This window comes from Carassius carassius, chromosome 32, assembly GCF_963082965.1.
Source record: "Carassius carassius chromosome 32, fCarCar2.1, whole genome shotgun sequence".
Lineage (NCBI taxonomy): Eukaryota > Metazoa > Chordata > Actinopteri > Cypriniformes > Cyprinidae > Carassius > Carassius carassius.
In genome coordinates this window covers 9,508,632-9,522,740 of record NC_081786.1, presented here as the reverse complement: position 1 = coordinate 9,522,740, position 14,109 = coordinate 9,508,632, and the positions used below count along the sequence as shown (strand labels likewise).

Here is a 14,109-nt window from a genome sequence, read left to right as displayed (position 1 = left end):
TGTACCACACACAGGCTCCATTACAGTCGTCTACTCTTAGGCAAATTACACGTATGAATGAGAGGCGCACAAAATTAGCATAATGTCAAATGATTAATTATCTCCAAATGAATAAGTAATGAATATTTAAATGGATGATAAATGTGGCAGTGATCTGATTAGCCTGAAGGAGCTAGTGTTACTGAGTTTAGCCCTGATCCCCTGCAGCAGTTTATACCTTTTCACTAAATTCACTAACCAATCACAACTTAAGGCTACCGTGCTGAAAAAATGCTCAACAGGGTTCCGCCTAGGCATGAATAGGACATTGGCTCTTGAAAATGTTCTACACTACATTTACTAGCTTCGATTAAATACAAAGAGGTTTGACAGCCTGAGTCCAAGTCAGAGTTGTTTTGGTAACTTAGAAAATTAGAAAACTTAGAAATGAGAAATGTTACTGAAATAAAAGTTGATGTTGAAGTTAAAGTACTAAAATGACTACAACTAAAACTGTATTTAAAATTATTTAAACCTAAATAATATAAAAAATAAAAAGCATATGAAATAACTAAATCTAAAGTTGCGCTGCAATTGTAATTTGTGCTTACCATGATTTAAGTGAAGTGACATTCAGCCAAGTATGGTGACCCATACTCAGAATTTGTGCTCTGCATTTAACCCATCCAAAGTGCACACACACAGAGCAGTGAACACACACACAAACTGTGAACACACACCCAGAGCAGTGGGCAGCCATTTATGCTGCAGCACCCGGGGAGCAGTTGGGGGTCCAATGCCTTGCTCAAGGGCACCTAAGTCGTGGTATTGAAGGTGGAGAGAGAACTGTACATGCACTCCCACCACCCACAATTCCTGCCGGCCCGAGACTCGAACTCACAACCTTTCAATTGCGAGTCCGACTCTCTAACCATTAGGCCACGACTTCCCCAACTATAGAACTATATTTAACTATAGAAACCATTTTTTGTTCTTATTATTTTTTATATAATAAATGTATTAATAATTAATTCATTTTAACAGTTAAACCATTTGCAGCATGTTGAGCTCTCTCGGCCACTCATCAGATAATGTGGCACATATAATGTGGCAATAGATCTACAGCAAGTTGCACTAATCTTTAGAAAGCAGATAATGGAGTAAACTTTTAATTCATTAAAAAAATATGAATTTAAATGATTGAATTTAAAATATTTCTTAGGCTGGAATTTACTCTTGTAAGTGCAGTCTCTATAAAACTATTTTTCAATGACTCCTTATAGCAAATATCTGTAAAGGTCAAGGACAAATCTGAGAAACATATTTGTCAGAAAGCATGGGACCTTTTCATATAGCCAACACAAAAGCAATACAGTGAAAATATAAAAAGTGGTTCCCAAGGTGCGTGAGAAAACCATAAAAAAAAACTAACAGTGCATGCAAACTGCAGTCTATATATCCAAGCCACTTCTTTATATAGACTGCTATTGCATCATAGAGAGGAGTTTAACCAAACTGAATAATTGATGTGTTTTTATGATTTCCCCTGCAGTGATTATGGGTTTGAGAGACAGGCCAGTGGAAAATGTGCACCTGCATTTTGGTATGATGTCAGTTTACCAGCACACACCTGCAGCCATGGACAGCACTACCGCAACAGCACAGGGTAACACACTCTCACAGATACACAGATGCACACACAATGCAGTATGATCCATACATACAAAATGAGTCTGTTTGTGACAGCCTTCATAAGAGTGTTGGGGTGTTTGTGTATCATGTCACTTTTGTGTTTCTGCTGCTAACAGAGGGTGTTTTCTAATGCTATTGTGTATGTCCGTGCAGGTACAGGAAAGTGCTCTTGAATAACTGTAGAGAGGGTCTGAAGGATACACTGAGTCCCAGAATGCAACAGTGTAAACCCATAGCACCCAGTGGCCTACAGCTGAGCACCATCAACTCTCAGCTCACTGCTGTACTGGGAACCAACATCACCTTCAGAGTAGCATTACAAAATGTAAGTCAGCAGGTGCAGAGACACACAAATTCATTCATATTATAAGGTGCTCTACTTTAGATTAGTGGTTCTCAAAAATTTTAAGATGGCAGATAAGTATGAGAGTAAAAAAAATACAAACCACCAAAACCCTGAAGGGGGTCTCATTCAATGTTTAATCAATCTTCCCTTGTGCCACCAATCCATAATTTTATAGGCAATAAATTTGCTCACTAACTAGGTTAGAAAAGAACTTGCAAAAACCATCTTTCAAAAGTTTGGGGCCAGTATTTTTTTTTTTTTTTTTTTTCAAAAGCATTAAATTGATCAAAAGTTATAGTATTGAAATTTATTTTATTACAAACTACTTCCATTATTTCCATTTCAAATAAATGATGTTCTTTTTAACTTTTTTTTTTTTTTTTAACTGTTTTCATCATTGATCATAATAAGAAATATTTCTTAAGCACCAAATCAACATAGCAGAATGATCACATGACATGAATTGGCTGATTGAAATTCAGTTTTGCCATAACGGGAATATACTGGATTTTAAAATATATTAAAATAGAAAACTTTACTGTAATAATATTTCATAATATAACTGTTTTTACTGTATTTTTGATCAAATAAATGCATCCTTTTCGACCCCAAATTTTTTAACAGTAATGCACACTGAAACATAACTGTGAGTATTTTTTTTTTTATTATAAAATTGATGTTAACATTAAATCAGTTTTCTTCCTTGTTATCATTTTATGTATTAAGATCTATTCTTTTTTAAATCAGACCTGCCATCTGTGGAACACAGTTTGAGCCTTTACATGCAAAACCATGGAATATACCTGTCTTTTTTTTTGCCTTTTTTCTGTAGGGTGACTCACTGTCTACAAGTCTCCTTGTGGACTTTGGAGATGGAATCTCGGTGTCATACTCCAATATTAGTCGCCTTGGTGACAGCATCACACACACATACAGGGTTGCTGGGATATTCAGGGTCACTGCGCGTGCTCAGAACAGTCATGGGTCTGACAGCAGCTCGCTCTATCTGCACATCACCAGTATGTACATGAGCACACGCATATATTTCTAAGAATTTGAATTCTCTATAAGAAGCCACTGCCATCACTATAAAAAACTGTGTCCTGTCAGACTAAACTATGCCACTGACTGCACATCTAGACAATCTATTTCAGAACCAGCTCCCAATGAAAGATGTGTAGAAGAAGAAATTGCTGTTGTGTTTGGTGCTAAATGTGATCCTTGTTGACTTCATATTGTGTCTGATGAGATATCACGTCCGATGTGTCATGTTAGGTCCCGTGGAGCGTATCTTTCTTTCGGCACCGGTGGTCGTCATCAGAGGAAAAGAGGCCAACTTGACAGCAGTGCTGTGGCCCAGTCAGCCCAGGACTGCTACCTTCTACTGGTGGTTCAATATCAGCACAGAGGTTCAAACACTGAGTATATAATATATATATATATATATATATATTTGTATACACACATGTGGCCCAGAGGCCCAGATCAGTTAGGCGGCTATTCCAGTATTACTTTTGACCTCTAACAAAACAAGAGTTCTGCCAAAGATATTGTGTTTGCCAGGGTCAGATTGGTAAATTTGTGATTAAGATGGATTTGGATTGGGGTCAGATAGGTAAAAAGCAATGCCACTTTTTGGCGGGGAAGATACTGTAACACTGTGTTTTTTCCCTTTGCAGTATGAACACCTGCTACCAAAAGAAAAAGAATAAATGAATTCTAACTCTGTCAAAATAGTTTTTGATGAATGACAGGCATAGCTGGGAAAACACAAGGGGAAAATGCTGCCAGCTTAGAAATTTGGCCAAGTTAAAAAGCCCAGATCGAATTTTAATTATAGATAGCTTATCACATGGTAGGATTTTATTGGGCTGTTGAAATGTTTGGGGTCACTATGATTTTTTATTTATTTTTTAAAGCAATTGATACTTTAGTCTGCAAGGACAAATCTTTTCTAAATAACGCTACAAAATACTTAAAATAAGTGTTGTAATTTCTAACTTGTTCATCAAAGAATCCTAAAAAAATTCTGTTTCCATATAGAATTAAGTTACACAAGCATTTTCAGCTCTGATAATAATTACAGGTGCATCTCAGTAAATTAGTGGAAAAGTTCATTTATTTCAGTAATTCAACTCAAATTGTGAAACTTGTGTATTAAATAAATTCAATGCACACAGACTGAAGTAGTTTAAGTCTTTGGTTCTTTTAATTGTGATGATTTTGGCTCACGTTTAACATAAACCCACCAATTCAGTATCTTAACAAATTAGAATACTTCATAAGACCAATAAAAAAACATTTTTTGTGAACTGTTGGCCTTCTGGAAAGTATGTTAATTTACTGTACATGTACTCAATACTTTGTAGGGGCTCCTTTTGCTTTAATTTCTGCCTCAATTCGGCGTAACATGGAGGTGATCAGTTTGTTGCACTGCTGAGGTGGTATGGAAGCCCAGGTTTCTTTGACAGTGGCCTTCAGCTCATCTGCATTTTTTGGTCTCTTGTTTCTCTTGTACATTTTCCTCTTGACAATACCCCATAGATTCTCAATGGGGTTCAGGTCTGGTGAGTTTGCTGGCCAGTCAAGCACACAGACACCGTGGTCATTTAACCAACTTTTGGTGCTTTTGGCAGTGTGGACAGGTACCAAATCCTGCTGGAAAATGAAATCAGCCTCTTCAAAAAGCTGGTCAGCAGAAGGAAGCATGTAGTGCTCCAAAATGTCTTGGTGAATGGGTACAGTGATTTTGTTTTTCAAAAAACACATTGGACCAACACCAGCAGATAACACTGCACCCCAAATCATCACCGACTTTGGAAACTTAACACTGGACTTAAAACAACTTGGGCTTTGAGCTTCTCCACCCTTCATCCAGACTCTAGGACCTTGGTTTCCAAATGAAATACAAAACTTGCTCTTATCTGAAAAGAGGACTTTGGACCACTGGGCAACAGTCCAGGTTTTCTTCTCATTGGCCCAGGTAAGACGCCTCTGATGTTGTCTGTGGTTCAGGAGTGGCTTAACAAGAGGAATATGACAACTGTAGCCAAATTCCTTGACACGTCTGTATCTGGTGGCTCTTGATGTCTTGACCCCAGCCTCAGTCCATTCCTTGTGAAGTTCACTCAAATTCTTGAATAGATTTTGCTTGACAATCCTCATAAGGCTGCGGTTCTCTCGGTTGGTTGAACATCTTTTTCTTCCACACTTTTTCCTTCCACTCAACTTTCTGTTAACGTGCTTGGATACAGCACTCTGTGAACAGCCTGCTTCTTTGGGAATTAATGTTTTGTGGCTTACTCTCCTTGTGAAGGGTGTCAATGATTGTCTTCTGGACACCTGTCAGATCAGCAGTCTTCCCCATGATTGTGTAGCCTAGTGAACCAAACTGAGAGACCATTTTGAAGGCTCAGGAAACCTTTGCAGGAGTTTTGAGTTGATAAGCTAATTGGCATGTCACCATATTCTAATTTGTTGAGATAGTGAATTGGTCTTATGAAGTATTGTAATTTGTTTAGCCAAAATCGTCACAATTAAAAGAACCAAAGACTTAAACTACTTCAGTCTGTGTGCACTGAATTTATTTAATACATGGATTTGTAATAAATTAACTTTTCCACAACATTCTAATTTACTGAGATGCACCTGTAAATGTAGCAAATCAGCATATTATTTTTATTTCCGAAGGATGTGACACTGAAGACTCGAGGCCTTTGCATCAAAGGAATAAATTACTAAAATATATTTAAATAGAAAACAGGAAACTTTTTTCAAAGATATAAAAAAAACTTTCCAACCCCACACTTTTGAACAGCATATAGTCTATATTGTTAATATTGCTGACATATTTTGTTTTTACATTTGTTTCATCCCAAGATAATCACAGACTTCATTTTGACTGATTTCTTCATTATACTGATTTCTTGTGTCACGAAGGAGTAGGATGGATTTAAACTACAGTTATTATCGGCATATGAACCACTATTTTATGATGCTTTCAAACATCCCTGAACTATGAGATCATTCAGTTCAGGTCTGTTTAACATTTCTGAGGTGAAACACATAAAAAGTGGAAGAGCAGCTTTTAATGATTATGCATCAAAGTTCTAGAGCGTTTTCCTACTGGAAACCTGCCATAGAGCATTTAGAAACTCACTTATACAGAAGCGTTGCATTATAATTGAATGTCTAGTTTAGTTTAGTTGTCTCTCTGTGAAATAATTGTAATAATATTATCTAATCATTTCACTCTGTGTACCTTCCTCTTTTATATATAATACAGGCTTTTAGGATTATTTTAGGGTGAGGCTAATAGCAAAAATGTGGCCCAGTTTTGCAGTCCAGGTTTGTTTATAAGCCAGCTGTATTTGTTTGCGGTTGCTTTTAATGTTTAATAAAGTAATAATATACAACAAAGAGCAACCAGGCAATGCAGACCCTCCAGTGTGTTAGCAATATTAGAAAATCTGCTTGTAAATAATTCAAGTGAAGTAGACGTATTAACTTAACCCATTATACACTGAAAGTAGGATGTTTTCGTATTCACTACTTTAATTTCCAGGGAAAACAAGGCAGCATTAAAATGTAACCACATTGTTTTGAATGAATATTAATGTTAAAATGTCATCTACAAACGTCAGTCCATTTTAGCGCTGCTGCCCAACATGCCCATCTTGTGCAAGAACAAAACAACAAAGGACAGCAAAAATTACATCAGCAAGCCCTCCGTAAATTACAAGTAAATCTGACAAACAGAGCGGCTTGTTAAGAAATACTAGGAAAAAGCATGAAGATCCTTAAGACCAATATATCTAAGAAAAGCCCCGAGATCAAAAACATGACAACTGAACCGTGAAACACAGCGGGAGTTTAGCCATATAGGGCTGTAACTGGTTTCTGCTATAAACGATTCTGCCACTCACACATCAGTCAGAGCTGTGATTTGCTTTCCTGTTTCTGAACATCTTGTATGTGTGTTTTTAGCCGCTGATCACACTGGAAGGAAGCGTTTCGCACACGTTCACGCGAGAGGGACCGAACTCAGTCACCGTACAGGTGTCGGCGGGAGGCACAGTCCTACAGGATGTGAAAATCATCACTGTCAAAGGTGAAGACCTCCCGTTGTTCCTAACATTGCAGTGTTCTTTGTGATACAGAATGTGGTATTTTTAGTTTCACAGAGACTTCAGAATTAAGATAAATTTTTGGCATCTCTGTGTCTATCGTTCCCAGACTTCTTCCGCTCTTTACTGCTGTCGTTCTCTCCCAACCTGGAAGATCACAACCCGTCCGTTGCCGAATGGAGACAGGATGTGGGCCGCGTTGTCAGGGCAACGCTCTCTCAGGTATACCGACCTTAAAGTCCATCATCAGTTCCTGTTGGAGTGCTCTGTTCATGTCAGTGAACTGCTGAAAAGAACTCATGAAATTTCTTGAAAGGCTGCTGATAGCTCACCACACTTCCTCTCTCTTCAGCTATTCTCTTTCCTCTCTCAAATGCTGCTGGTTTAAAGCCTGATGGCTCTTTCTGGGCTCTCTGGCGAGGTTCGTGTTTGGCTGAGAGGCTTTACGTGCTCTCACGCATCCATCTGATTTCCCCTCAGTCTGAGAGCGAGAGATAGGGTAATGTAGTGCTGCTGGCGAGAGTGAATCACAGGAGTTCAGAGTGAATATTGATGCGGCAACAGAGAGACTCTAAAGCCAGTCAGCCAATTAAAGAACAGAGCCAAAGAACTGCTCCACAGAACTCCATTACAATGAGTCGCTCAAGCACAAATATAATGGTCTCCCAATACCTCTGGATTTTCGACTTGAACAGAGTGCTTTCAATACGGTTACACATCATATCATAAATATTACAACCGTCTCGAGATTCGCTGGAATGTCTTATTATGATTTGCAAACATTAACGGAGATATTATTAATGTGCAGACGGGCATGAAATGATAGACTAGCTTTTACGCATGAATTAGATCCCGTCATGAATGTTGCATGCTGATAAAATTTGTTTCATTTAATGGTTACTAGCGTATGAGAAATGCATGTTTATCTGTGTGTGTGTTTTTCTCCAGGTTTGCGGCTTCCCTGAGGACCAGCTGTTGGTCTCTGTGTTTCCTGGATCTCCAACTGCAGCTGAGCTCTTTATCCTACCCGAGACAAACCAGTCAGCATTCAGATCACACACAGAGGAACAGCTTGATAAGGCAAGAACCACACACACATGCACGCAAACTGAAACAAAATGCTTTGATATGATCCCCCAAATGAGAAGGTCTGATGATTGATACAATCTGTTAAGAAAACCTATTATGATTCTCTGATGGCTAAATAAATTATAGTTGTAATAAACATAGACTTTATTACTAGCGAATAAACCTACTGAGAAATACATGCATGCACTTACTTTAAAAACTTCAGGGGCTGAATTGTAATGCCCAGCAATCACAAAGAGATATAAAAACTCCAGTTAAATGTGTACTTGACAATAATTCAAATTCATGCTAAAACCAGCAGTATTTTTTTTTGTGCTTTCTCAGTTTATGTAGGGTTATGACCTACAGCTTTCCAAAATGAAAAATGTATGATCATTTTAAATGGCTTACAAAAGATTCACAATCGTTATGCAAATAAAGCTTTTTTGCAGCCTGTATAAATATTTTTGAATAAACTCAACACAAATAGACTACAGATCAAGTGTTTGGGGTCAGTATTTGTTTTTTAAAGTTAAATTGATTAAAAGTGACAGTTAGATTTACAATTAGTCATTTAGAGGATGCTTTTATCCAAAGCAACTTACAAATGAGAACAACATTTACATTTTAAATCAGTTACAACATTTAGTTAAGATTTTGTTTCAAATAAATGCTATTCATCAAAGAACCCTGAAAAAAATGGCTTCCACAAAAATATTTAGCAAAAAATATTACACAACTTCTACATTGATAAAAATAAAAAGGTTTTTGAACACCAAATCAGAACGATTCTAAAGCGCACACCGCAGGTGCACTCAGGGCGGACGGAAAAATGGTTGGCACGCCCGGGTGCATGGTCTAAACGGGTTGTCCCTACTCTCTTAATGAGTAATGGGTGTTTTTTGGGCGTAACGTGCAATAAACCAATCAGAGTCTCATCTTCCATTCCCTTTAAGAGCCAGTTTTGCTCGTGCCATGACGGATTTGATATTTACACGGCGGAATTTGGCAAGCGCAAAGACAGAACACATCTCCGAGATGAAACAGAGCTGTTCGTATTTGAGCAAATAGCCTAATTCTGATACATGCGATGACTATGCATTATGAAATGTAGGCATTAATATATATATATATATATATATATATATATATATATATATATATATATACATTTAGCCTACAAAAAAAATCTTATGCATTGCAATCATTTAATTTGTAATATTTGGCATGTTTGTGTGCTGCTGTGCGTCCCTTTGTTTAATAAGCAGCGTGTACGCTCTTTAAATAACAAAGAAAAAACATTGCGCCAGACTTTAGACCAGGTTTGAGCTGGTCAATGGCGCAGTCTATTTTCAGCTCCTTAAAATAGCATTGCGCCAGCAATGCGCCTCTTTTTTAGACCAGCACGGCCATGGGGGCAAAAATGAGCGCAAATGCATTTGCTAATTAAACGACCGAAACTAGCAAACACACTTGTGCTGCGCCTTGCATCGCATTGCGCCGGGTGTATTATAGGGCCCAGACTGTTTAAATGTTGTAACATTGCATATTAAATATTTTATGAAATACGATGATAGATTATAACAAGGCTTTTCCACTTATCTCTTTACTTTAGCTCTCATATTCCTCATTACCAGTCACCATTATCATTCTCTTGTTACAGATGTCGGAGGTCTTCATGAATGCTTTAAATCAGAATCTGATCCAGTTTGATCTGAAGCCTGGCACGAGGGTCACTGTGTCTGTGTCTCAGCTCACACTGGGTAAGAGCTGAACACAAGTTACTGTTCCTAAGATTTTAATAGGTCTATCCATGCTCTCCGATGACCCAAAATGTATACACAAAATGCATTGCACTGCTTATGTCGGTGGTTATAAGGCTTGTTTGGCACTGCTGTCTGTGGTTGAGTTACATTAAACTGTCTACCGCATTGTGTTCTGCATTTAATTGTCGCCTCGTTGTAGTAAATTACAGCGCTGTCTGTGGTTATGTGAGGTGACTTTATTATGCTTCTGTGGTTATATAAGGTGCACTACATGATTACTTTGCTGACGATCAATTGTGTCAAATCCCTCAAACTTCTCTTGGTGCTAGAAATCCCAGAGAACAGATAATCCACCCTGGACTTTAGATTAATATTGATAATGTGGAGCCTGTCTGAGCATGACCAATATAGTGAGTTGGAAATGACATTACAGGATCATAAAGAGTGTCTCTCTGCCACATATAATTCTACCCTTTTCAGACACGGCCATTTGTCTTCATTGCTCCAAACAGGAAAAGGTTCAGATTGCCTCCTGCATTCTGCCGAAAGGTCACAATCATCATGCGTCAATCCTCAAAGGGCTGAAGGATGGACTGCAGCATGTGTGTGTGTGTGTGTGTGTGTGTGTGTGTGTGTGTGTGTGTGTGTGTGTGTGTGTGTGCAGTGAACGAGTGAGACAGTTTTTAGAATTACTGAAATGGATATGCCTCTCACCTATCAGATACGCTCTGAGAGACAGCAAAGATATTCATGGTCAACAGACTTGTTTTTGCAGTTAGCCGTTGTTATACCAGTAACATATAGTAGTAAAATAATATTATATATTATATATGTCATATATTCTTCCTTTATTTCTATTTATCAGTGATCTTTCTGACTAAAATAACAAGATTTAGAATCCTTTGTTTATTGGACTGCATTTTAAATCTTTGAAGCATTTTTTCATTTTGTTCATGATTCAAGTTTATTTTTTTAAATAAAATTGTTACCAAGAGTTATAGTGAAAATCACTGAGAAATTAATAATGACAGAGCAGGTAAATCTCTAAAATTGATATTTACCTTGTTTACATAAAATATTGGATGGTCATTTTTATTTTAATGAGCATAATACATTCTGAAATGGGCATTACTTTAGTGAATTAAATAAATATATAGGTATAATATTTGATACATTTTCAATATGATTCATTTTCATAAACAATATGACATATTAAGCAAGTAATAAGAATTTGCAATGAATGCAATGTAAAGTCCCTTTGGAGTCATCTGCCAAATGCATACATGCATGCTTTTAATATACAGACTGTGAGATGAAACACTGAGTTATGCTGTGTAACATTTCCTGCAGCACCTCTGGTGGACTCCAGTGCTCTCCCCAGTGGCTCTGCCATGCTGTTATTGGTTTCTCTGGGACTGGTGGGATTGGCTATTCTCTTCATCTACAAGTTCAAGCGGTAAGCCTTGCCTCTCCCAAATCTCTCAGTTCTGCTTAACAAATCTGGGCTAATTACACACTGTCATTTTGATATGCACTGGAAATACCAACCAATGCTGACAAATGATGCTCACTTACTTTACTGGCATCAGTGACTGTTTCCTCTTGATCTGATCTACTTGGACCAGAAACAAAAACTCATCCAATTTATTTCCTACAACACTAGTAAAATCCCATGGATCCATGTGGAGACAGAAGACACTCATGAGAAGGAGCCCGAGATGATCAGCACTGTCGGACAGGAGAAGAATGGCACACGAACAACAGCCACTTCATTCACAACGTGCAGCACACACACAACATTTACCTCCAACACCGGAACACACGACAGCTTCAGCCATCTGCCACCTCCAAGAGAACTGATGGAGAAAGAGCTGGAGGCTCACAACACTGGTGAGAGAAGTCATTATCCCATACACAATATTTATGCTAGGATTCCTTGTGACGTTGTTGAATCTGTCTGTTTGGTGAGTTTCTTAACAAGTCTTGTGGAAAAATAAGTACACTTTAGCATACTTGTAAAAAGCATGCTTTTTATAGAAAAATTTACTTTCAAAGAAAACACTTAAGTGCAAAATGGATGTATTGTATTGAATGTTTCTTTTTAATTAAATGAAAATCTATTTTAGAGTAAATTATTATGAAATACAGATTGCTTTTTCACCAATTTAGTAAGGATGAAGTTGCAATTTAGTACATTTAAAATATCTTAACTTTGAATTTAATATCAAATAACTACAATAGATTTATAATAGCGTACTTTACATGTTTTTTGGTATGTCAACACATTAAAGTACGTCTTTAAAGCATGACTGAAGATTAAAACAAAATTTTAAATGTACTTTATTAAAACTTTTAATTTGACATTTTTAAAAAGTGAACTTAAAAGTGTTAAGAAAGGTGTTGCTAATTTAAGTACACTAGCTGTTTTTTCAAATCATTATTCAAGGGTTAATTCTGTCATTGATTACTCACCCTCACGCCGTTCTGAACCCCCAAGATTTTCGTTCACCTTCGGAACACAAATGAAGATATTTTTGATTAGATCGAAAAAGCTCTCTAACCCAGCAATGCAACACAGCTGAAATGCTCCCATACCCAGAAGTGTAGTACATCGGTAAAACTGTCCATGTGACATCAATTGCTCAACTTCAATTTTGCAAAGCTACGATAATACTTTTTGTGTGCAAACCAAAAAATATATATATTTACCATTTCTTCTTCCCACATCACTGTCTTCCGCCATTTTGTAGAATACCATGACACATGAGTGCGCTTTCCAATAAAGCTTAACAATGCTGATTACACTCAGGGGAAAGTGAGTGCATGCGTCTAACCCTAACCCTAATATTTATGTTCATAAAGATGCAATTTGCTCTCAAGGAGCATGAAGAGAGACGTGCTTGTTTTTGTGTGTATCTGTTGTGTAAGCATGAGGTCAGTGGATGGACCCCAATTCATTCATTGTACTTTTATTACTCTGCTGTCAGAGAAGGTGATTGTCTTCTGTGTGTCCAAGAACTTTCTGATTCACAGTAATCAAGGACTGATCCCATGACACTGAAGTGGAAAGCATTGATCACAGAGTTGCCCTTGCCTGTTGGTTGCAATTACAGTGATTTTCTCCTTTGTGTGTGTGTGTGTGTGTGTGTGTGTGTGTGTGTGTGTGTGTGTGTGTGTGTGTGTGTGTGCGTGCGCGCGCGTGCGTGCGTGCATGTGTGTTTGTGTGTTTAGGAGGCCTTGGAGTTGGAGAGCGGCAAAGGACCAGACAGATTCCAAACTGCACCAATGTCTGAAATGATGACGGAAGGTTTGAAGATGATATTAATTGTATTAGATGTATAATTATACTTTTTTCCCTTAACTTTTCCTGTTGTTGTGGTGCTTATGCCTTTTTATTATTGTGGTGTTTTACATTTGAGCTCTATAAATTAACAATTCCTTAATTGGTAATAAAGGTATTTTTAATTACAGATTAAACAAAATCTCTACCAAAACAGTAGAATAATACTATATATTATATCAGCATTTGAGGAGTAGTTTCTTTAACCCCAATACAGTTCTTTCCTAAAACGATGATCAGAGAAACTGATCTATTCTTCCTAAGCAGGGGAACCAAATTCATTTTGTAAAAGTAAAAGATCATTCTCCGCATGCTTACTTGTAAATATATTAAGATTAACTGCCTCACATTTGTAAAACAGCTCACTTTTAGAGTTCGCAGATCATATATGTTACACTTTCATACAGAAAAATCAATATTTAATCATTTGAAATATGCTTATAGCTTTGTATGTTTATATTGATGCTTACCTCATCTGAATCAATGTTAAGAGGTCATAAGGAGCAAGGTTTTAGGATCGAGTAGATGTACATGGCACAAATAGAGGTTGGTACCTTCATCTGTGTAGAAGTCTCATGTGCTGAACATGTCCATTTTGTGCCTTGGCAATGTGTATTATTATTGTAAGATGGCAACATATTCTTAATTTGGTTAGCATTCATGATATTATATTCCTAGAAGAATACTCATTTGGAGCGCATGTTTCATTGCTACTAATAGCAGACAGCCAGTTTTATATTCGACTGTGAACTGAAAGTCACTTTAATCTGAATAAATGTATTTTTACATTAA

At 37.3% G+C, this 14,109-nt stretch overlaps 1 protein-coding gene across 2 annotated transcripts in view; it reads left to right on the top strand.

The window, feature by feature from the left end:
- Positions 1–14,109, top strand: part of sorcs3b (sortilin related VPS10 domain containing receptor 3b) — a 61,669-nt gene extending 47,560 nt beyond the window's left edge. Inside the window, exons 17-27 of one of the 2 annotated variants that reach the window (XM_059520172.1) lie at positions 1,532–1,645; positions 1,825–1,996; positions 2,850–3,036; positions 3,293–3,426; positions 7,004–7,127; positions 7,253–7,365; positions 8,092–8,223; positions 9,875–9,974; positions 11,328–11,433; positions 11,641–11,867; positions 13,209–14,109. In XM_059520172.1, coding sequence (XP_059376155.1) covers positions 1,532–1,645; positions 1,825–1,996; positions 2,850–3,036; positions 3,293–3,426; positions 7,004–7,127; positions 7,253–7,365; positions 8,092–8,223; positions 9,875–9,974; positions 11,328–11,433; positions 11,641–11,867; positions 13,209–13,270 — 1,471 coding nt within the window. In that variant the 3' untranslated portion in view covers positions 13,271–14,109. Of the gene's footprint in view, positions 1–1,531; positions 1,646–1,824; positions 1,997–2,849; positions 3,037–3,292; positions 3,440–7,003; positions 7,128–7,252; positions 7,366–8,091; positions 8,224–9,874; positions 9,975–11,327; positions 11,434–11,640; positions 11,868–13,208 lie in introns of those variants that run through there. The other variant, XR_009425000.1, reaches the window with a different exon arrangement.